At 35.2% G+C, this 24751-nt stretch overlaps 1 protein-coding gene across 1 annotated transcript in view; it reads right to left on the bottom strand.

Moving 5' to 3' along the window:
• Nucleotides 1-24751, bottom strand: part of Adamts6 (ADAM metallopeptidase with thrombospondin type 1 motif 6) — a 270679-nt gene that overhangs the window by 6694 nt on the left and 239234 nt on the right. Inside the window, exons 21-23 of the mRNA XM_076856114.1 lie at nucleotides 17670-17874; nucleotides 6921-7097; nucleotides 4581-4737 (exon numbers count right to left, since the gene is read on the bottom strand). Of these exons, the coding sequence (XP_076712229.1) occupies nucleotides 4581-4737; nucleotides 6921-7097; nucleotides 17670-17874 (539 nt within the window). The remainder of the gene's footprint in view (nucleotides 1-4580; nucleotides 4738-6920; nucleotides 7098-17669; nucleotides 17875-24751) is intronic.

The following is a 24751-nucleotide window of genomic DNA, read 5'->3' as shown; positions in this document are numbered from 1 at the left end:
GAAGTGGCAAAAAAATAAACTGGCCTTCCTCACCTCCTCGAAATCAAAGTCTTCCAAGTGAACTTTACCATTCCTTCCACTGATTTTAATACATCAGCTTCCACATAACAACCTAAATTCCGTAGCTATTTGTTCAGGGATCTTGTTAGGAGATTTGTGAGTTGTCTAGGCTTTCCCAGATATGTTTACTTGAGGGAGATCGAGACCCATCACTGTTAGACATCTCAGGCTGGTAAACCAATGTACAGAAACCACACCTTTCCTGGATTGGTTACCAGCTCATGGCACACCGTGAATCATGACCTGGCAGCAATAAATACTAGATGACAGAGTGCCTTGTGCTAAATACTAGATGACAGAGTGCTTTGAGAAGCTGAAAAGACTCACCATATAAACTACAAGGAAACTCGAAACTGCATGGACAATGAATAAAATGGCATTTTGGAGAATTTCAGATGAGCTTGAGTAGGCTAGTCCCAGCTTAAAAAAGATTATTCTTAGCATTTCAAATACAGGGATACCCAGTGTGTCTACAATTCACTCTGAGCAGTAGTGTAGTGTTACCCTCCTCAGTGGCAGTCTGTCAAGATGGTGCCTATAATGCTCTAAACTTTCACCCAAAGCTTGCAGAAACAAAACACTAAAACAGATGTTGAACACAGTGACCTGTGTCTCCCTTCTTCCTCCTACTATTTGCCTCTCACTATTTTAATTTCTAGATGCCCTACTGCCGATTCTCTCTACTATCTTTGGTTGTCTTAATTTCTTTCCCTTTCTTCAATCTCTCTCTCCATGTATTTTATTATTTTAAACATCTGCACATACTTGTCCTCAGGAATGCCCCTCATCCCAGAGGCTCCTTGGTGAACTGTTTTGTACCTTTGTACCTTCCAGTGCCCAGCTCAACTCCTCTTTTCAGTGATCTTCCTGTTGAATACACCCTCCTCTGAGCATTCACTCAGGGGAGCTTCTCTCTACCTCTATTAAAAATACTGCTCATACTGTTATAATTATTTGTCTGCACATTCCCACTCCTACTAAGCTATACTCCCTAGGACTGAGACATTGTTTGTTGTATTCCTTTCAAAAATTTCAGGGCCTGGCATACAGTAAGTATGTTTGCTAAGTAAATGAACCAGTGGTTGGGTAAATGGAGCATATTACTTAAAAACTATCCCCTTGAGAGATGAATATACCTGTGATAAAGTAAGTTTAGTGAAATGTTAATATTCAAACCTAGATGGTGAGTGTTCATTGTAAAATTCTTTCAACTTGGCTATATATTTGAATTTTTAAAATTATTTTCATAAAAATAATGAGTATGGGGGTGCATTATCTAAACCTTGGTAGTTCAATCAATTCTCACAATTCGATCTGTGGCTCCTTTGATCCACAGAAACCCACTGAAAGACTGTATTTTGGATCCCAAGTGATCTCCCCTAGATCTTACAGCACCATCTTGAGGTGGAGCTAAACTGGCCATTTAGCAGCCTCCCACTGAGCACCCTAGGAACCTGACTTGGCTGGGTGAAGGGTCCTTTCCCGCTCCCATGCACCAAACTTCCTCCACTAGAAGATTTTCTCTTCAACTTTCTCTTATTTAGAGGCATTTCTTCTCTCTCTGATCTGATCCCCACAAACCATATCAGACCACTCCTACATTATTTTCATGAAAGAGACTCTGCTCTTTTGAGATCCATGGTATCTGCCAATTCCATTTCTCAGTGAATTACAACTTGGGATTCAGCTCAAATGTTTTATCCACTTTTCCTGGGGTATGCCCTGGGTTTCTCCAACTACATGTTACAGCTGGCCCACAGACCCCTTAATCTATGAAGCTTATCTTGGTACAAAAGGTTAAAGTCATGGTCCTCCATTTGAGCATCCTTTAGCACTTGTGAAAACTGCTTCACATAAACACATTCTGACTTCCATTAAAATGTTTTTGTGTGTGTGTGTGTGTGTGTGTGTGTGTGTGTGTGTGTGTGTTTGTTTGCAGTATTAGAGATAGAACTCAGAGTCAGGGATCCTGGGCAAATGCTCTACCACCAAAATTTATCACCAGCCCCTTTTAAATTTTTTTTTAAAAAAATTAAACATTTTTTTAGCTTAAACATTTGCCCTTAATGACTATACATTTACAAATGTATTTAAATTTTCCATAAGGAATAGCAGAGTCTGGCCACAGAAAACATTCAATAATTAGCTGCTGATTAAATGAAGAAATAGTTTTATGTATTTAACAGCATTCCACATATGCTTTTGGGAAGTTAAAAAGAACACAAAACAAGTCATGACAGAAATATTGTTTTTACCCTAAATCTAATTTTATGAAAGAGATGGATCCTCTTTCTTTTAAATGAGTCAACACTTTAGGTAATAACAGTTCTAGCATTAGTCATACTTTGCAGGATTAATAATTTCCTAAAAATTTCCTCCTTTACTGAGAAGTCTGAAAATATTGTCTTAACTGCTTACTTCAGATTAATGTTAATAAAAAATGATTTAGCCCGGCAGATGAAGTGACCACTTGGTGTTTCTCCAAAGAATCTAAGAAACTTCAGATTAACACCTACCAATTTTTAGAGAATTTCTTCATGGCAGAAATAAGTGTAGTTGCAAATGATAGTCTACCCACTCTGAAAATAGTATTGTATCTTTAGTTAGAAAACTTATAATTACTCACAACAGAGAATCTTTTGGACAAATTACTAAAATTGCCTAAAGTGAAATTATAAATATATCTTCAACTTATATATTCCTATAGGCATGTCAAAAGCCATGGTTTTCAGCAATCACTAAGGCTTAATCTATTGAGTTAGGCTGATGTCCATGCCAGAACTTGGTCTACTTTAAAACCAGAAAATATTTTCATGTCGAAGTATCCAAACCCAGAGTCTTGCACATGGTGGGCAAGCACTCTATTACTGAACTACACCTCAGCTCAAACTATCCTATTTTAAAGAGTAAACTGAGATAGAATGTAACTGTAGTGAGACTAACAGGCCCTTGGGCTATGCCAAATCTGGGTTCAAATCCTGTCTCTTGTAATATGGGCAAGTCACTATCCTTCTCTGTGCCTCAGTTTTCTCATGAGTAGTAACTCTCAGAAGATCATTGTCAGGATTATATAATATTCTCTCTCTCTCTCTCTCTCTCTCTCTCTCTCTCTCTCTCTCCAACACACACACATGCACATGTATACATACAGAGTTCCATTTACGTATGTGAGATAAATAGGATAGATAACTAAGATAATACATATATTCACATATATACAGGATGTAATATGATATCCATAGTAGACTAGTTTAATTAATAGTCATATCTTTTCTCCCACTTAACCTTGTATCTTTTGATTCTTAAAAATAAGCAGACACACCTCAAACCATGTGATTGACAGTTAATACTTAGTCACATGGAAAAGGGATATCTTTGTGTAGATTTTTTTTTTTTTTTTTGTAGTGGGGATTGAACCCTGAGGGCTCAATCACTAAGCCACATCCCTAGCCCTTTGTTTGTTTTTTTAGTATTAGGGCCTCACTAAATTACTGAGGCTGGCTTTGAACTTGCAATCCTCCTGGCTCAGTGTCCGGAGCCACAGGCCTGCACTACTGCGCCCTGCTAGATTGGTTAAGACATAATTCTCCCAAGAAAACTACTTTTATTTATCATGGATTTTAAGCTCTTTTCAAGACAGGGAAAGCTAGATTTCTAGAATGTCCCTAATTACAGGAACCATCAAAAACAAATTAAGTAGATGGCATTAGAGTCAGAGATATTGCAAATTAAAGTTATAATTTTGAATTAATATAGGATAAGACTTCATGCCTCTCTTTTTATATGAGGAGGCAGTCTAAAATTCTTTGACTATGCCACATTTGACTTCACATTCCTGATAATTTCTGACAATGCTTTATATATAGCAGCATTCAAGAAATTTTGAATGAGTTTCTAAATGAATAAAGAAAATTTTATTTTTAAAAAAAGATAAGAAAATTATGGAGTTTGGCTGGTACCTGCCATTTATAAAGGGAAATTCAAATATATAAGAAAAGAAAGAAAAATTTCAGTGCTCAAAGACCTTTATCCTCTATTGTAAACATTTTTTTTATGTTTATACGCTGAGAAAATTAGCAAATATATGCTTTCATTATACATAAAAAAACTAGTAACAAGCATGAATTGAATCTTCATGCTGATAAAGATTCACTGTCATATCCAAAAAGAAACCAAAGTTTTCACTTTTAAAAATGACTCATTAACATCTATAGAATTCTGGGATAAATCAAACATAGACTGTTTGTTGTACATACCTTAGATATTATCTACTCTAATCTTTCATTTTATAGATAGGTAAACTGAGTACTAGAGAAGTTAAGTGACTTAACAAGGTCAAATAGTTGTGAAGCAGCCAGGAAAAAACTTACATTTCCTGATTATAATCTACTGCATATACAGCTTCCACAAATACTCTCTATATACTATCCCCTAACTATGGGTTTACGGGGCTCTTCAACCCCTGGGAACAGTCGAGGTGATTCTTAAAGACCCCAGGCCCCCTTTCTATGGGAATTTACCTTCAGTATTGGAGATGGGAGTACTGTCACATTTGCTTTCACACTGCTGCATTGATGGAGGCCGAACAGTTTCTGAACAGTCACTAGATGCCTGTCCAGTATAGGAGAGACACTGCACAGTTCGCATTTGCTGTCCAAGGCCACACTGAGCAGAACACTAAATTCAAAGACACAGAGAAACAAAAAAATATTGATTTCAACAAATTTCAGGAGGTATAAAAGACTCTATTTCAAATATCAAAACCACACGTGTGTGTGAGTGTGTGTGTGTGTGTGTGTGTGACAGAGAGAGAGAGAGAGAGAGAGAGAGAGAGAGAGAATATTATCTTATATAATCCTGACAATGATCTTCTGAGAGTTACTACTTGTGAGAAAACTGAGGGCTGGTGCTGTAGCTCAGTTGTGGAGTGCTTACCTCACAAGTATGAGGCACTGGGTTCAATCCTTTTATATATATATAAACCACACTGATATTTCATCTTACTCCAGTTAGAATGGCAGCCATCAAGAATACCATCAATCCCAGAAGCTTGGAAGGCTGAGACAGGAGGATCATGAGTTCAAAGCCAGCCTCAGTTGTTTAGGGCCTCAACCTTTATTTAGACCCTGTCTCTAAATAAAATACAAAAAAAAAAAAAAAGGGGGGGGGGAGGGGGCTGGGGATGTGGTTCAGTGGTAAAGTGCTCCTGAGTTAAATCTCTGGTATGAAAGAAAGAAGAAAGAAAGGAAGGAAGGAAGGAAGGAAGGAAGGAAGGAAGGAAGGAAGGAATGAAGGAATGAATATCATCAACAATAAATGCTGGAGAGTATGTGGAGAAAAAATAACTCTTTTTTTTTTCTTTTTACACTGTTGGTGGGATTGTAAATCAATACAATCACTAAGGAAATCAGTATGGAAGTTCCTCAAAAGACTAGGCATGGAACCACCATTTGACTCATCTATACCACTCTTGGCATTGATCCTAAAGAATTAAAATCATTATACTGTAGTGATACATGCATATCCATGCTTATAGAAGCACAATTCACAATAGCCAAACTATGGAACCAGTCTAGGTGTCTATCAATGGATGAATGGATGATTAAAAGTGATAAATATGTACTACAGAGTTTTATTCAGTCATAAAGAAGAATGAAATTATGTCATGTGTAGGAAAATGAATGGAATTTGAGAACATACTGCTAAATGAAACAAGCCAAATTCAGAAAGTAAACGATCATATTTTCTCTCATATGTGGAAGCTAGTGAGGGAAAAATAAAAGAAAGGTGAAGGGGAAATCTCTTGATAAGCCAAGGAAGAGCAGAGAAAACTTTCAGTAGAGCAGAGAAAACTTTCAAGTGTCCTATGTACAACCATACATTACAATAAAAAATATATAAAGAATGAAATGCCTACCTGATTTAAAATAAAAATCATGAGTACATGTCTACATAGATTATTTAATATCAATTAGGTATTATGAAGCTTTCATGTACCTACAGTGAAACATATTTTAACACTAAATTGCATATAATGTTTAAACTTATCAGATGCATTCCATCTGAGCATTTCGTAAATTAAACCAAATATCTCTACAGAGATGCAAAGTTTTATTTATTTTCCAATCATGTTTCTTCCCTTAGGGCTGAGCACAGAATAAGTATCATTAGTTACCTTAATGGGTACTAAAAATCTTTGCCTTTTCTCAATTGAAATAAAAAAGTGTATAGGTACTGCTGTGCTCCAGTAATGTGGAATTTGGAGAAGAATTTTCATAACTACTTCTGTGAAACTGGGATCAAACCCAGGGTTTTACACATGCTAGGCAAGCGCTCTACCACTGAGCTATATCCACAGTCCTAAAATGCTATTTTTAGTAACTGAGGGCAGACTCAGAGCACAAACAAAAGCATACTGATGTAGTTTTATGCTATTATGATTTATTTGAGTCTCAGATATTAGAAGATAACTAGCTATAAGGCCAATTATGATACCATAAGATAAAAGAATTGACTGGCTAAGAAATTTACTTTCTATGATATCATGTTTTAATGTAACAATAAATTTTCTCTCTGATATTTACAAGAACAATACTTAATTTTCATTCTATCCAAATATACCAACTTGGTATTTTTTAATTAAACAAAGTTAATTGAAAGATACAATTGGATGTATTTCTCATGTTCAACTTGATGCTTTGGGTCACTGGGATTATTGGCATGTATCACTGCACCTGGCTCATACTTAGATTACTGTGTTGCTACTCATCTCTCAAGTGTTTTTAATGACTAAAACAAGGACCTCGGGTTTGTGTGTCAAGGTGCTGCTTCAGCAGGAGCCCATACTCCAACTACCTTACCTGGCCCCAGTCTCCTGTCACCCAGCGAGGAGGAGGGCAGCGGCCCAAACTGCAGCGGATGCGGACAGGAGGTTTGCTTTCCTCTGGACATTGTGCAGCTGGGAATGTTTTAGAAAGGTCACTGCTCTTACACAGAACAATCCGATGCTTGAATCCTGGACCACATTTTGGAGTACACTAGAAATAAAATAAATATTAATGAATAGCAATAGATTAAAGACAGAAGAATTTGAGGAAAGTCTTTCTTGAAGTAAATGCGTATATTTTACAATACGTATACCCACTGATTCTAGGCAAAAATCTCTCAGAAATGAAATCCCTTAAAAGCTGTTTAAGCAAAAGTACTTTTTTAGTTTTTCCCTAAGGTCTTTAAGAGATAAATCCAATGTTTGCTTTTCTTGGCTAACTTATTTTCTTCTTTGCTTAGTGATAGGTTATTTTCTCCATTCCTCCCTATCCCCAGCCTCATTGAGCTGAGATAAGATTCTGTTAATTTTTGGAATGTAGAGTTCTTGGTTTCCTATTTGCTGGGTGTAGTCTTCTAAAAAGAATTTTTATGTTATTAATAGACCACAAGATTTGTCTCTGTGAAGCTAGTTGGGGCTGCTGTAGATCAACTATAGTTATCGTGTGACTGCTAAGAATACAGGTCCCAGGTGAAGGTTTATTGCACAGAAAATCTTTGGAATTTCCCTGTTCATCTGTTACAAACATAGCATATTAGACTGTTCTTCAGAATTGGGTTTGTTTGTTTTCCGTATTGAGGAAAGGATGCTTCTCTCTATGGCATACATCCTATTATTTGCCTTATCTCCAGGTGCTTCAGTGGACCACCTATTTAATGTGGTGGCTGACTGAAGTCATCCAGCTTTCACTGCCATATGTCTGGATGCTTTCTTGAAATCTGTTTTTCCTCTCAGTCAATACTTGGAAGCACTGGTTATGTATGTTTCCTTCAAAATGCATTTCCTAATCTCCTATATGAACTATAAAAGATGGGGAGGAGATAAAAATGTATGAGACAGTCTCTACCTTTAAGGAGCTCAGAGTCATAGTTGGGAGAGGGACACATGAACACAAGGCTAATGTTAAGTACTGTAACAGTAGATGTAGAGCATTCTTGTGTACCTCATCACCACTGGCCTGTTTCATAATTATTTATTTACATGTCTTCATATCTCTACCATACTATAAGCTCCTGAAAAATTACTGCACTTCTGTTTTATCTTTATACACACACTCACACACCTGACCCTAAGATCTGGCTGAGGGCTTTCAGTAAGCACCCAATAAAGAAACACTGTCCTTTATCTGGAGAGATGATAGTTTTAGACATTAGTTTTAATGTCTTAGTGAACACTGTACACACTTTGGAGCAGTTTTATTAGTGGTAATCTTTGAACCTGGTATGTATCATAGAAAGGGGGAAAATATTCATGTTTTTCAGGTGAAAATTAAGGATCCTATACAATCTTTTTATGAATGCAGTAAGAGAATGCATTTCCTTAACACAGAAAAAGAAAAAAATTCATTAAGGTTTAAATTTTTTTTTTTTTGTAATGGGTATTGAACCCAGGGCCTTGTGCATGCTAGGCAAGAGCTCTTCCACTGAACTACATCCCCAGCTCCTGCTAGGATATCTTTTGAAGGAGGATAATATACAGTTATTTCTAATGTATAGCTCCAGAAGAAGTGATAGTTAGGGAAATTTCTCAAGAGAGAAATTCCTGATCCCTGTTATTACTTTTCAGAGCAAAATCAACATGCTCACAGGCTGCTGCAGCCTCACACTATTCATACAATCAGTCATGAAGTTTTATTGACCCATCCTAAATCTCTCACATGTGCTGATTTCCTTGATTTCCACTGCCACTAATCTTACTTCAAATATTAATTTCCCACATGAAAATTTGCAACCACTTTCTAATAGTTCTTCTATTTCTTGCTCTTGCCTCACTCCAATTCACTTTCTGAATATCAGAGGAACCTTTCTAAAGCACAACTCTGATAATACTGTCTTTTGATTCTAAAAATTATTTCAATGCCCTCTATTGATATCTGCAGTCTTCACTAGTGTTAAACCAGGGCCAGGCACAAAGCTAATACTGTTGCTGCTATAGCTGCTATGACAGCTACTACTACTACTAACAGCCCCTATCCTTTAATAAACACTGTATGTACCAAGTGTTGTGCTGAGTGATACTTACAAAACTACGAGATGGCAATTACGATTATATTTGCCAGATAAGGAAACAAACTTAAGAGTAATTGACTGATAGAAAGTGGAACAGATAGTAAGTGGCAAAATTATTCTAATGCTATTTCTTACTCTAAGTTTTTCTTGGATGTTAGGCCCTATGCTATGTACTTCCCATATATTGTCTAATTTAATCTTCATGATTAACTATCACTTTATATTTCAAGTAATGAAGACATGCAATAATTTCTATGGAGTGAATAAAGCCCCGATCCAAGTCTTCAGTTTGCCTCATTCATATCTAGTCCTCTTTACTTTATGCCACATTTCCTCCATCATCCAAGCCAAAGCCTTAGAATATTTCTGCTACTTTCTTAATGTATAAAATAATCACTGGAAATAATAAATCTACTACCTTATATGCCATTAGAGCTTCACAGCTCACAAAATACTGTCTAATACTTCATTAAACAAGTTTTTTAGAATTATCACAGATAAGGAAAGCTTATGTAATATAATGAAGGAATCAACAGATTACAAATGGTAGAGCTAGAACTAACTGCTAGGCCTTCTGACTTTTTCCTTAGGGCCTATATATTATGCATTCTTCTGTTATTATTGTATGCATAAGCTGCTCCTAGTACTGGCAGAAATAAATTCACGAGAACACATAACATATATTAGTTCATTTATATGAAAAATAAATTGAGGGGCTAGGGTTGTGGATCAGAGGTAGAGCACTCACCTAGCTAGCGTGAGGCACTGGTTTTGATCCTCAGCATAAAAATAAATCAATAAAATATAGGTATTGTGTCCAATTAAAACTAAAAATAAATAAATAAATAAAAATAAACTGAGGTGAAGTATAAATGGATAGAAAGACCCTTCATTCCTTAAGGAGACAGGCAGAAAACACAAAGAATGTATAGAGACTCAGTCTTTTTTTTAAACTGTGAGGCTGTAATTAGTTTCTAACTTGGGAATATGCATTGAAAACTGCACTTGTGCCACTCTCCCTGCCCCCTCCACATCTGAAAATTATATGTAAGCATATTGAAGGCTGAGACATACGTCTTTTGCTTACTCTATTTTTTTTTCTGGTAGCAAGAATCTTCTGCTATTGTTTTAAGAATGTAATAATACCTAACAGTCTTTCCTATGAGCATATGCCAAGTTCTGTTTACAATTAAGGGGGGCAGACAATGCAGACAGGCAATTCATTCATCTTTGTTTGAGAAGTCCCCAGGAAACCAAAACCAAAACAAAACAAATAAGACGGATAATAAGAAGAGAAAGTAGAACTAATATTTATTAAGCCCTTTTCAGGTAATGGTCTAGTTAATCCTCACAGAAACCTCAGGAAGTAAGTACTATTATCATGCCTATGTTAAAGGTGAAAAAACTGAAGCACTGAGAAATATGGATAAATCCAGATGGCAACTTCCTAATAGAATAAAGCTCCAAAGACAAATGTCAAAAGACACAAACCATCTGTAGGACAATGTGCAGTTATGTGTAAAACTAATCATATAATGATATATTTTACTCAGGCAAGAATACAAAATTATATCCAAAAATTGACTGAATAAGCCAAGGCTATTCACATCCTATAGCAGCAGAAGTAGAGAAATAATCAACTGCATTCTCAAAATAGTGAATGGCTGAAAACTGCAGTCATTTCCCCTTTATCTGCAGTTTTGCTTTCTGTAGTTTCATAGTATAAAAATATTAAATGGAAAATTCCAGAAATAAACGATTTATAAGTTTTAAATTGCACATCATTTTGAGTATTGTGATGAGTATTATTTTGTGCAGTTCTGCCAGGAACATGAATCATCCCTTTGTTCAGTGTATCCACACTGTATATGCTACACTCCATCCCCGCTTAGTAGCCACCTTGGTTTTCATATTGATTGTCACCATAACACAAGTGCTTCTGTTCAAGTAACTTTTATTTTTCTGAATGGCCCCAAAGTGCAAGAGTAGTGTTACAGGCAATTTGAATATGCCAAAGGGCAGCAGTGAAGTGCTTCCTTTAATTGAAAAGATGAATACTTTAAATATAAGGAAAGAAAAAATATCATATACTGAGCTTGCTACAATTTACAGTAAGAATGAATCTTCTGAGTGCACCTTCGGAGTGCATGTCTTCATTATTTGAAATATAAAGTGATAGTTAATCATGAAGATTAAATTAGACAATATATGTGAAGTACACAGCATAGGGTCTAATATCCAAGAAAAACTTAAAGAGTTCAGAATCTGTAAAACTGTGAAGAAAAAGAAATTTGTGCAAGTTTTGCTGTTGCACTTCAAATTACAAAACCTGGCCACAGTGTGTGACAAAGTTCTTAGTTAAGATGAAAAAGGCATTGTATCTGAGGATGAACATAAAATATAGTTCAAATGCAGTCAGCTATGTGAAGACTTAATCAAGAGATCCTCCGAAATGAATGAGACCAAGCCATTTACTGCAAGTAAGGGATGGTTACAGATTAAGACTTTCAAGTTTGTATTGAAAAGTACAAAAATTACTGGAGAGGTTATAACTACCAATGAAGAAGTTGTTGCCACACCTCCAGCAGAGTTAAAGACATTGATTAAGGAGCAAATATACTATCTATAACAAGTCTTAAATTATGAGGAAATCAGACTCTTCTGGAAGAAGATACTCTATAGAACCTGCATTCAGAAAAGTACAAAAGAGGCAGTGGGGCACAAACACATGGAATGACAGAATAATTTTAGTACCATGTGGCAGTGCTACAGGGCATATGATAAAGCCAGGTATAGTGTATAGAACGAAGAACCATGTGCTCTCAAAAACAAAAACCATACTTTGAGAGAGATGACTTTCATATAATTATTATTATTATTTTTTTTTAGTACTGGGAGTCCAACAAGCCTCACACACTAGGCAATCACTCTACCACTGAGCTACACTCATTCCCAGCCCATACATACTTTATATTACAATTGTTTATTTCATTGTTAGTTATTGTTGTGAATCTCTTATTGTGCCTACTTTATAAATTAAACTCTATCATAGGAAATACTATCCCACAGTTTTAGACATCCAGTGGAGGTCTCTGTGGATAAAGGGGAGACTACTATACATTTTTGTCACATTCTTACTTAATGAATACATCAGGCCTGAGCCTTACAGATATAGTCACAAATATTACATGTCTATAGCCAGACTCTCAACTCTGGCCTTTGCAAATATTGGCCTTCTTAAGGGTGATTATAAAACTAAGTGTTTAAAAATTGTTTCTAAAACATAGTAAAGGTACAGGAATGTTATTTAGAATAGGTTCATTCTCAGTAGAACTAGATCCAGCAAATCCTTTGAGCTAACACCAGAGATGGTCAAGAGGAAATATCCTTAGTTTGTTTTTATTTTTACTTCTTCCCTCTCCTTTCTTTAGCCTAAATTTCACTATTTCCTCTCTTTAGCCTGCTGATAAAGAGAAAATGTGGTTTCCATCTAACAATCTCAGTTTATTAAGCTACTTAAAAAATTAAAAAATTCTAGAAAAGCATGATATAGTGATGGTTACATATGTGATTAACAGACATTTGCCTACGTGTGAATGCTTCAGAATATTCTACAGAGTAATCACTTGTCTATACCCATGCAAAGTGTATGTTTTTGCACATTCTTTTGAGTATGCAATAAATCCACTAGTAATCATTAAAATTTAAATATGTAGTTTAGTAATAAAAATTCATTTTTTAAAATATTTTTTAGCTGTAGTTGGACATGATACCTTTACTTATTTATTTATTTGTTTTAGTGTGGTGCAGAGGAAGAAACCCAGCGCCTCACACGTGCCAGGCAACCACTCTACCTCTGAGCTACAACCCCCACACCCCAAATTCATTTTTAAGTTAAAGAATAGTTATAAAAACCTCTCAGAATAGACCATTTAGTGGAGTAGAGTAGAAGATAATATTTTAGTGGATAAGTAATTCTTTAATAAAAGTATTTGTTTCTCCTTCTTGCAGGTAAATAACATTTTCTTTCTTCTTTTATTCAAAAATTAGAATCTCACAATTATTTAAAACCTGACCAGACCATCTGTTTTATCTTTTCATTGCAGCAGGATATAGGAGGTGGTTCTTAGGAGACACGTTCATGCTTTTGTTTAATATTCTTCAATTAAAAATATGCAAGAGCATATTTTACAGAAAAAAATATACCAGAGAAGAATTTGGGGGTTAAACTGCTTTCTTGCAGGAGGGGTTTAATTTACTTAATTACAGGGCCAGTGGAGAACCTAAGTGTAGGCATGATGATATCACAATTGTTTTTTCTCAAACAAGTGTGTAGGTAGGTTGTAGGTAGATCCACCACTACCCCCGAGTCCTTACATAATGCTACCTCGGTGTAATGCTACCTACAAAGTCAGCTGAATATGATGTCTGTTATTCACTTGTCCAAAAGAAGTACAAGAAATAGACCCTTTCCAAAGGGTACTCTGCAGTAGTCAAAGAACCCACTCTGATACACCAGAAGAATGGATTAGAACTTCTGGAGACCATCCACAGTAGAAGCAATGCTTTCAAGAGCTACTTGTCAAGTGATGGCAAAGGAAGAAAACCATTTAAAGTCCAACATAGCAGGGGTGGTCCCAAGATTGAGGACAGATTGGAGAAAATGAGAAAGCTGAGACTTCATTATTTTCACAAAAAGCCGCTGATGAGCCATATCCCTGCACTCAAATTTGGCTTTTTTTTTTTCCCTGTTGCCGTAAGCACTGGGTGGGCTTAAATGTTGGGGAAAATGGTTGCTGGCTTTACAACAATGGAAATTTTATACTGTATTAGAGTAGCCAGCAAAGAAAAGTAAAGGGTCAAAAGGTAAATTCCTCTTACTACAACATATTTTCACCAAGTGAACCTCACCCTGTGATTAACAAAGCTCAAAGGGCTGATGGTTAAAAATGAGGAGGGAGCAGAATGAAGAGGGAAGTTTTCATGGGTGTGTCAAAATAAAATTGTGTAAAATATTTGTAAAATGTTAAGTGAAAGACTGAACATTGCCTGCTCCTCTGCACAGACTCCTGCTGTCATTAGGGGAAGGTGTTCTACTTCTCTGGGAAGAACAGGCTCTTGTTCTCACTTTCTTCTACCTAGTTACTCAGACATTTATTTCAATTACTGCTCTTTATTCCAATTTATTTTTTAACTCATCTAGGGAAGAGATGGGCTTCCTGGTAAAGTAACAAAATGGAAGCCCAAGAATGAAACCCACCCTTCGCAATATAAACAGGAGAGATCACATGGGGCAAAACCCATCTTTCCTATTGAACAAAGGATGATGAAGGAGGTAAAGCTGATGTTCAACTAGACAGTACTGGCAGCATTTCTGAAGCTATGCTTACACCATGATAGTTTCCTGGGTCATTTGTAGAGAAACAATAGCAACTAGTAAAGATTTATCTGAGGTAGTGGTCACAACATGTACATTCCACCTCCCTAGTCTGTCTTCTTTTGCTTAAGTCTTTGACTCAGCTATTTTAAAGATAGCAGAACTATGATTGAATGTACCCTCAGCTTATATGTATTTCTTCAGATACTCCCAGAAATGCCTGCCTATAAGAACCATTTGTGCAAGTCACTGCAAATATTGGATAGATGAGAATGAGAATTTTAAAAGTGGGGTAAATATAGTCTATGTGAAATTGAATTCAATAGAAAACCTTAAAATGGTATTTGAAATGGAAGCATATTGGTAATATATATTAGCTATTTCTTAAGGTGATTCTATTTTGGTGGTTTTATTTTAAAACAAAAATACAATGAGGAGTTGGAGCTGTATTTCAGTGGCAAATCACTTGCCTTGCACATGTGAGGCACTGGGTTCACTGGCACCACATAAAAATAAACAAATAAAATAAAGGCATTTGGTCCATATACAACTATAAAAAATTTTAAAAACACAATGATAGGGCTGGGGATGTGGCTCAAGACGTAGTGCGCTCGCCCGGCATGCATGGGGTGCTGGGTTCGATCCTCAACACCACATAAAAATAAAATAAAGATATTAAAAAAAGAAAGACACAGGATTCATTTAAAAAATAACAACAACACAATAATACTGAGAAGTGTAGGTCAGGAGACCAATGTGAAATAAGTCTAGATATAAGGAAGTTTTGGTAGTTTAGTGGTTGGCAAAACTTTCTTCTAATTTCTGCTTATGAAGGATGATTTGGAATAGAGTTTTGCTCTCAAGCCTATTAGTTAGCACTACTTTATCACTTAATCTTTAAAACTAATGCCCCCCCCCCTTTTATCTTAAAATGTTTTTGTTTCTGTTTAGTTGATTCTCTTATCAGGAATACCTTCTCCAGCTTTCCTATTCTCTTCAGATTCTATTCTCAATATTCCCTGCAACTCCCATCAACTGAAAAAAACTAGGATACTTTTCCAGGCTACCTTTATCTGCTTAGCCCTGAATTTCTATGAGTTATACATTTATATATCACAATCCACTGCTTATTAAACACTATCATATTAATGTCTAGTTGCTTCATGAATATTCTCTTTTTTTAACAAGATTCTTTCATATTTTCCATAGTGCCTATCCCAGTAAACACAATCATACTTACCAACTTGACTTGAAACTCTAAGACTCTTGTACCCAGTTATTTAGTTTTTGTTTTGTTTTAGTTTTTTGGCACTGAGGATTAAATTCAGGGGCACTCAACCACTAAGCCACATCCACAGCCCTATTTTGTATTTTATTTAGAAACAGGGTCCCACTGAGTTGCTTAGTGCCTTGCTGTTGTTGAAGCTGGCTCTGAACTTGTAATGCTCCTCTTGCAGCCAAATTGTAATATAAAGTCTCCCACTGTGATTTTTGCATAATAAATTATCATCATTATTAATTAATATTTATGGATTTATATAAGTATCCTGGGCACTAATAAATGTCTAATCCTGCAGAATATCTATTTTTTAATCATTGAATTTCATCTTTCAGATGAATTTAGAAGTTAATGCACCTACTATTAGGGAAAAGAAGTCTATACTGTTTTCTACTACCATGGACTGGATAATACCAATGACTATATATTTGATTGAAACTTCAAATAAAAAGTAGGTAGAATGTAATTACTAAAGTTGGAGTATGGCCAGGAAACTTAGGAGAACACTCCCAGTTCCTGCCAGAGTCCATGGATAATCATGAGTGGTCAGAAACATTGCTTCCATGTACCATCTTAAACATAGTTCTTCTGGCCTGTTTTTCTAGCAAAATAAGGCCACCCAAGCAGTAAGGTTCACAGGGGGAATAGTTACATCCAGAGGTTCTTAAATAACAGTTTGACTTTTTCATTTGTTTTTGACAAACTCATGAGGTCTACAGGAAATACCCAAAGTAAGTTCCACAATATTTCCAGCAGGATATATTAGAATAGAGTCTGTAATGCATCCTGTTTTGCTAATTTGAAAGAATTATCTCTAGCCAGGTACTCATTCTTTTTAACACTAACCACTGCTATGGAAGATTCAGCTTTTCTTTGTGAAATGTGGAAAATGCTGTAAGAGTGTGTATGTACATGTCTTATGCATACTGAGGGAACAAAAATTATATACCTCTTTTTTTGTTTTCTACAAGATCACTTTTCCAAATTCCTCTGGATTATATTAGATTATTTTGTACAAATTCATGCCCCTAAAGCATCTTAGTCCCATCTTATATACTAATCATATATATAAGATAATGATAAATTCTGAACTTGACTTTTTGGTATATCCCTCAGCTCCATGTCTCTTTTCCAGATGCAAATAGAAGCAATTAAAACATACAGATATATCACAAATTATAATAAATTGATAAAGGCTCATATCTAAAAATTATGTGATTAGGCTGTTACAGTACTTGAAAAACAGGTTTTTAAAACTTTGTGCCTTCTAACTGAGATCCTAGAAAAGGTCACTCTAGGTCTTCAAAAATTTGGGATAAGAAAATTTTATTTTATTTATCTGCTTTTTGGTACTGGGCATTGAACCCAGGGGTGCTCTACCACTGAGTTCTATCCCCAGCCCTTTTTATTTCTTATCTTAAGACAGGGTCTCACCAAGTTGCCCAGGCTGGCCTTGAACTTGTGATCCTTCTGCCCCAACATCCAGAGCAACTGGGATTATAGTCATGTGCCACTAGGCCTAGATAGGGTAAGAAAAATTCCAACTGTCCTTTTGAACTTCAGTTTTTAATAACATAGTCCTAATTCTGAGTTTGTGATGCTGCTTGTATAGTAAGAAAAGAAAAAAAATCATATTTGTACCCACTACAATGTTATTTCAGATTTAATGTAGACTTTTTTTCAATCAGATTGATGCATAATTTCTCATTGACTTCCCTGACTCAAAAACCCCCTATTTCCTGATAAGCAGCAATAAAATAAAACATGGCCGAATTCACTGTCATGCAGTTCTTACTTGTTAAGTTCTAAGGCGCTCACATGCTCAGGTGTCCTTAATATTAAATGCTTTGGTATTGATAGTTAAGACATCTGAAAACATACAGCCTCAGATTTCCTTACTTCGGACCAGTCCAAAGCCACCCACTGAGGTGGACATGACTGGTTGTTGCAGGGCTCTTTTTCGATAGGCCGGTGTGTTAAACAACCACTATAGTCCAGTGTCTCCTCCTCTGAAGGTCCGATCTTCCTGATGCAGAGCACTGCCCTTGTGCGCATCCCACCATCACAAGTCTTGCTGCACTCCAACCAATCCCCAATGAACCACCTGCAGCAAGAAGTGGAAGAAACACAGAAAAGCATTTCCTCAGTACATCCAGAGATTTCCAGGCGAGTGAAGGCACTTGCATGAATGGACTCTATCCTTTTCCTAGAAAAGCTAACAGTTCATGTTGGTTAAAATAACAAGTGGCAAATGGAAGAGCCCCCCAATGAAGATTATTCAGTGTCAGTTAGAGATAAATATTTAAAGTTTCCAGTGCCATGCTAGAAAATGTTTGACAACTGGCTCTCCATGTGGAAAGGGAGTTCTGAATTGGGGCATTTGCCAATTTTTGTGGTATAATGCCTTACTATGGCTGATTTCAAGCTACCTATTTGACATAATATGAACAGGAGAAGATAAGCTAATAATAGGGTCTCGAGAATAAGTACTAGCCAGCTTTAATACATACTGGCATATCACTAACAAGAAATAGTTATTAATTTTAATAGTATTACTTGAGGCTGATTCTCCCATAATTGAAGATAATATGCTCAAGTCATCCTAAAGGAATTGGGGATTTGTTTTCTAATTTCCAGAAATGAACTTCAAGAAGATAGTAGGCCTTTATGGTATTTATTGGGGCAGAGAGGCCCAGGTATCTACAGTGAGGACATAGGCGCCTTAAAACACTTTTGGCAAAAGTAAAACCCTAAGCCACTCTATGAAGACGTACAGATACCTTGTTCTAACTCCTTTACTCCTAAAAAAATAGCTTTTGTATGGCTAATGTGGGGAAAAACTCAAATGTCTTAAATGAACACATCTCACATTTGTAGGTATATCCATTCCTTTCCTTAAAGTCATCAATGAATGTATATATACATAATTTCAGAGCAATGACCCCCATCAATTGCCTTTAAACTGAATTTCATTTTAACATTGTTGAATACAGAATGTAGATAAAAAGATATTTTCTTCAATACATGGTTATAAGTTATGCAATTATCATCAATGAATATGCTGATGCTCTTGAGTGGGAGACTACCCAGATAGAACACATAAAGCTTAAGAAAAAAATATCCTTATTATTTCTCTAAGTAGCACTGCATTATGTCAGTTTTGTATATGGAAGGTACTATTTCAGTGAAGTTATAGTACTAGTAGCCTATATTTGAAACTATATTTAGCAAACTAATAACAATGGTATTTGTTTCATATTATTTGTATTATTATTTATAGAGGAAAATCAATATTCAGAAATACCATAGCTAACCAGTTTTTCAATTTAAAAACTGTTAAAATCTAAAAATTTGCAACCTAAAATTCATTTAAAGAATGATAATCCTGAATTTTAAAAATCTGAAATTAATTTTTTGTTGTTGTTAAGTCATTTTCCAAAGGAGATTTAAAGTGATTTTCATATTCTTTCCTGTATGTTTTCTACAGATGAACATGATCCCAAGTTCTTAGTATCATTTTTGGTTAAGGAGGAAACTGTGAACTGAGAATAATAACTTGCATGCCAGCCATAGTGAAACTCTGATTCAATTTGTAACAGTGATTTCATCACCAAGATTAGGGGATAAAACAAAATGTGTATAACTCAGCCACAAAAAGCTCAGTCATACCACCTCCAGCCATGATCTCATTAGGTCTCATAATGTAAGAGGGATGGAGACCTTCAAATTAAACACAGGTGCCTGGGGTAACAACAGTGATTCAGGCAGTGTTAGTGTTCTTTGGTGCACAGGGTCAGGGCCACCTCTGCCTTTTTACTCTTTGTCCCTTCTTTTATTACCAATCATCTCTTCTCAGAAACTTAGCCTAGATATATCATTCTACCCTTCAACTTGGAATATATGAAAGTAAAAGTATTAATCACCCTCACAATTTCCTTTCTGACTTTAATTTCAGACGTCACTATTCAGTCCCTGTTGCATCTTTATTGCTCTTCATATTATCCCTTCCCATGTTTCTCTGAAGGATTAAATCACACCCTAGTTATTTAATATAGTCTTGCAATTATACCACTGCATCTGCTTGTCTCAGTTTCTCTATTATCCTGTATAGTTTAAGATGTACTGCTTCTTTCATCTTCCTTCTCTGCATATTTGATTCTCTGCTGGCATTCTACCTAGTTTTCTGTCATTTTCCTTGTCTTCCTTTAGATTTAGTGGTAAAAGCATGAACACAGAAATTCTGTCATAGTCTGAACATTCCCAAGGCTGGTCCTTTCTGTGCTCTTCCTCATACACAATGATCAAATTGTCTTCATCCTCACAATGACCTCATATCCATTAGAGGCTAACAGTCAGTGGGATTCACATTTGAGAGTCTGAAATTTTTTAGATTGGTTTGCTGTATCCTCTATAATCTACATTAACAATAATATTATTTGGAGGAACAAATATGGGAGACACTATCCCAAAATTTTGTCCCAACTTTGGTTAAGCAGAATATTTTTGAAGAAGAACCCACCTTAAAACCAGAATATTATTCTTGCTTTATAATTCAAAGGAGAATAGCAGAACATATTAAAAAAATGATATTAAATATTTGGATTGAGAGAGAGAGCGTGTGTGTGCATGTGTGAATGCACACTAGAGTTGTTATAGCTCAGTGGTAGAACATTCATTAGCATGAGCAAAGCCCAGGATTTGATCCCTAGCACTGCAAAAGAAAAGAAAACAAACAAATGAAAACTAAAATAAGAAGACACAGAGTTTAAAGATAAACCTAAGAAATAAACCTAATAAATGTTCAGAAATATTTTCAAAACAAAGGTTAAAAAATAAATTATTTATTAGACTGGAAAGTGAAACTAACGTTAAGCAGAACTCTCTAGGACCTAAACTTTCTATAGTTGAGGTTTTCCTAAATTTTAAAAAAACCAATGTGATTATAAACATTTCTGAAGTTGTGGAAATTGAGAATATATCAATGAGGCAAGCAAAATTAGATGTATTAAAAGGCTATCAGACAGTTGCTTTGTAACTTACAATGTTAGTGATGTCTAGTGTAATGGGAAAAACATCACCAGAGTTTAGAATACCCTTGGTCTATAAAATGATGGGAGTTGGCTGAGATGACTTCTGTGATTCTCTCCAGGTTTTAAGTTTTAGAGTTTTATAGAGGACTCTGATGAATCTTTTTCTAAACTTGAAATAACAAATTTTACTTGTCCATGGGTGAGGTTCAATGACTCAATAATTGTTAACTATTATACCATAAAAATACCATTAAACAAAACCTAGCCTCTGGATAAAAATTAATTCTTGCCACTTTGGCTTCCTTTAGCACTTCTGCTTATAACTCTCTTATTGTACTTACAATATTTTCTCTTGTACTATCACTATTTTTATATGTTTTTACCCAGTTAGTTGGGCCTTATGAGTCCAAAGTACAGTGTGTTCCACATCTATTAATCAATTTTTTTTAACTCTTGGTCACAGTATTATTATAATGTGTTGTTTGTTGTTTTTATCTCTCTTTTTTTCACAAATAGAAAAACCACAATATCATAGAGAATATGTAATATCAGTGCAGGGATTCTTCATATGAGGTCATATGTAGAAATATTCTTGCTCTCAAAACACAAACATGGCAAAAAAAACTGAACTTGACCTTTCTCTAGATTCCAACTCGGCATTGCTTCCTTTTCTTATGGAAGTATACTAGTTTCCTATCAGTCATATCCTTCAATATCAACTCCTCCCTTTCCTTTTTTCCAATTATTTAAGCCTACGTCAAGGATTCCACTATTTTTACTCACAGTCAATTCACCACCTTGACTACTATACACTTTCTCATTAAAAAGTTGCCTCTATGAAAGCCCTGTTTCCCAGAAAGATCTCTGCTGGCCCATCAAAGATTTCCAGATAAGCCCTTTTATTGTTTTCCTACCAATATCTTTTTTGTTTGTTCTTCCAAGTTTCCTATCATTTTCCTAATACAATGGATTGACAAATCTTACTGTCCTCTATTTTTCTATACTGTACTTACAAATGGTTTCGATATAAATAGACATTTGTAAGTATAGTAAATACTTTTAATAATTAAATTATTTATTTATTCTAATTTGTTATACATGATGGTAGAATGCAATTCATCTCATATTACACATATAGAGCACAATTTTTCAAGTCACTGATTGTATGCAAAGTATTTTCACACCATTCATGTCTTCATACATGTACTTAGGGTAATGATGTCTAACTCATTCCACCATCATTCCCACCCCTTTGCCCCCTCCCTTCCCCTCTCTCCCCTTTGTCCTATCTAAAGTTCCTCCATTCTTCCCGTGCTACACCCTGCCACCCCCAGCGCCATTATGAGTCAGCATCCTCATATCAAAGAAAACATTCGGCCTTTGGTTTTTTGGGATTGGCTTGCTTCACTTAGCATTATATTCTCCAACTTTCTTAATAAGACTCCTATAGCACAAGAATTAAAACCAAGAATCTATAAATGGGATGGATTCAAACTAAAAAGCTTCTTCTCAGCAAAAGAAATAATCAATGAGGTGAATAGAGAGCCTACAGCGTGGCAGCAAATTTTTACCACTTGCACATCAGATAGAGCACTCATCTCTAGGATATATAAAGAACTCAAAAAGCTAAGCACCAAAAAAAAAAAAAAAAAAAAAAAAAAAAAAAACCAAAAAACAAAAAAACCCAAATTACCCAATCAATAAATGGGCCAAGGATCTGAATAGACACTTCTCAGAAGAGGATATACAATCAATCAACAAACGTATGGAAAAAATGTTCAACATCTTTAGCAATTAGAAAAATGCAAATCAAAACTACTCTAAGATTTTATTTCATTCCAGTCAGAATGGCAGCTATCAAGAATGCAAATAACAATAAGTGTTGGTGATGATGTGGGGAAAAAGGCACACTCATACATTGCTGGTGGAACTGCAAATTGGTGCAGCCAATATGGAAAGCAGTATGGAGATTCCTTGGAAAACTTGGAATGGAATCACTATTTGACCAAGCTATCCTACTCCTCGATTTATACTCAAATCTTAAAAACAGCATACTACAGGGACACAGCCCCAATGTTTACAGCAGCACAATTCACAATAGCTAAATTGCAGAACCAACCCAGATGCCCTTCAGTAGATGAATGGATAGGGAAACTTTGATATATATACACAGTGGAAAATCACTCAGCATTAAAAGATAATAAAATCATTATCAGGTAAATGGATGGAGTTGGAGAATATAATGCTAAATAAAAACATTTTTAAGACTTTTCAATTATTTCATTATTTAAAAAGATACCTTTAAGAAAAAAAAAACACAACTTGGAGTTTTAAACTAATGCTATGAGAAGAAATAATATTTGAAAATATTTTTCAAATTAGGCAAATAGACATCAGATAGATTATACTTCACATTAAAATAAGAAAAGAAACTTTGAAAATATAATTTTAAAGTGAATAAGACATTACTAAACATTATACCAATGAAAGAAATAGAAATTTTAGCCAGGTGCAGTGGCATATGCCTGTAATCCCAGTGGCTTGGGAGGCTGACACAGGAGGACTGAGAGTTCAAAGTCAGCCTCAGGCACCAAACAACTCAGTGAGACCCTGTCTCTAAAAAAGATACAAAATAGGGCTGTGGATGTGGCTCAGTGGTTGAGTGCCCCTGAGTTCAATTTCCCATAGCTTTCCTAAATCATATATTGAATTTTATAAGTAAACATAAATCAAAACATCATAAAGAATATGAACGTTTTAGGAAAAAAACTAGGAAAAAAACATTTGGAACACAAGTAAAAGAGTTAATATTCTTTTCTTTTAAAATTTTTTTTTAGTTGTTTATAGACCTTTATTTTATTCATTTGTTTATATGTAGTACTGAGAATCGAACCCAGTGCCTCACACATGTCAGGTAAGTTCTCTACCACTGAGCCATGATCCCAGCCCCAGAAGTTAATATTCTTTATATATTAAGAGTTCAGAGCTGGGGATATAGCTCAGTTGGTATAATGCCTGCCTCACATGCACAAGGCCTTGGGTTCAATCCCCAGCACCACACACACAAAAAAAGAGTTCTAAAAATAAAGATATTTGGCCTCATCAGCAATCCAAGAAATTTAATATAAAATAGTAATTAGGTATCAACACTTCTCCCCCCATAAAATAACCAAAACTGTTTAAAAATTATAATACCCAAGTGTTTTCAGTTCAGGGAAATGGCATTCTTATATCTTGCTAGTAGGAGTACACATTCATACAATCTTTCTGGAGAGCAATTTGACAATATGTTTCAAAGACTAAAATTTGTTTCCATTTGTTTCAGAAATTCTATTCCTATTTGTTAAGCATAAGGGCATAATTAAGGAAAGTTAAGTTTTAGTGGCAAAAATGGTTAGTGCTGTGGTAGCCCAGGAAATCAAAAGCTGTAAGACAGCTATGATGATCTACTATGTGCTGTCAAAGATATTTAATTTTCAAAATATGTAGAAAACTGACTACAAAGCATATATATATATTATACATATTATATAATATGTATATATAATATATTGCAAATACATCAAATTATTAATAGTGCTATTATAAATGTTTTTATTTTCTTTTTTAAAAATATTTTTTAGTTGTAGATGGACACAATACCTGTATTTTATTTATTTATTTTTATGTGGTGCTAAAGATAGAACCCAGTGCTTCACACATGCCAGGCAAGCACTCTACCACTGAGCCATAACCCAGCCCCTATTTTCTTTTTATTTGCCTATCACATAATCATCCAAAAAAAAAAATCTATCTCCTTTCTTCACACTAACTAAAAATCTTATTGAATCATAGTAGTCAAGATTTTTATCCCTATAGTGCTAGTATCTGTTGGGAATCTTAATATATATGACAATCATCCTGAAAAATCAATATTTCCTCTTCCATAATCCAAATTCAAAAACATAAAAA

This window comes from Callospermophilus lateralis, chromosome 5, assembly GCF_048772815.1.
Source record: "Callospermophilus lateralis isolate mCalLat2 chromosome 5, mCalLat2.hap1, whole genome shotgun sequence".
Classification (NCBI taxonomy): Eukaryota; Metazoa; Chordata; class Mammalia; order Rodentia; family Sciuridae; genus Callospermophilus; species Callospermophilus lateralis.
This window is presented reverse-complemented; position numbering and strand designations above follow the sequence as displayed.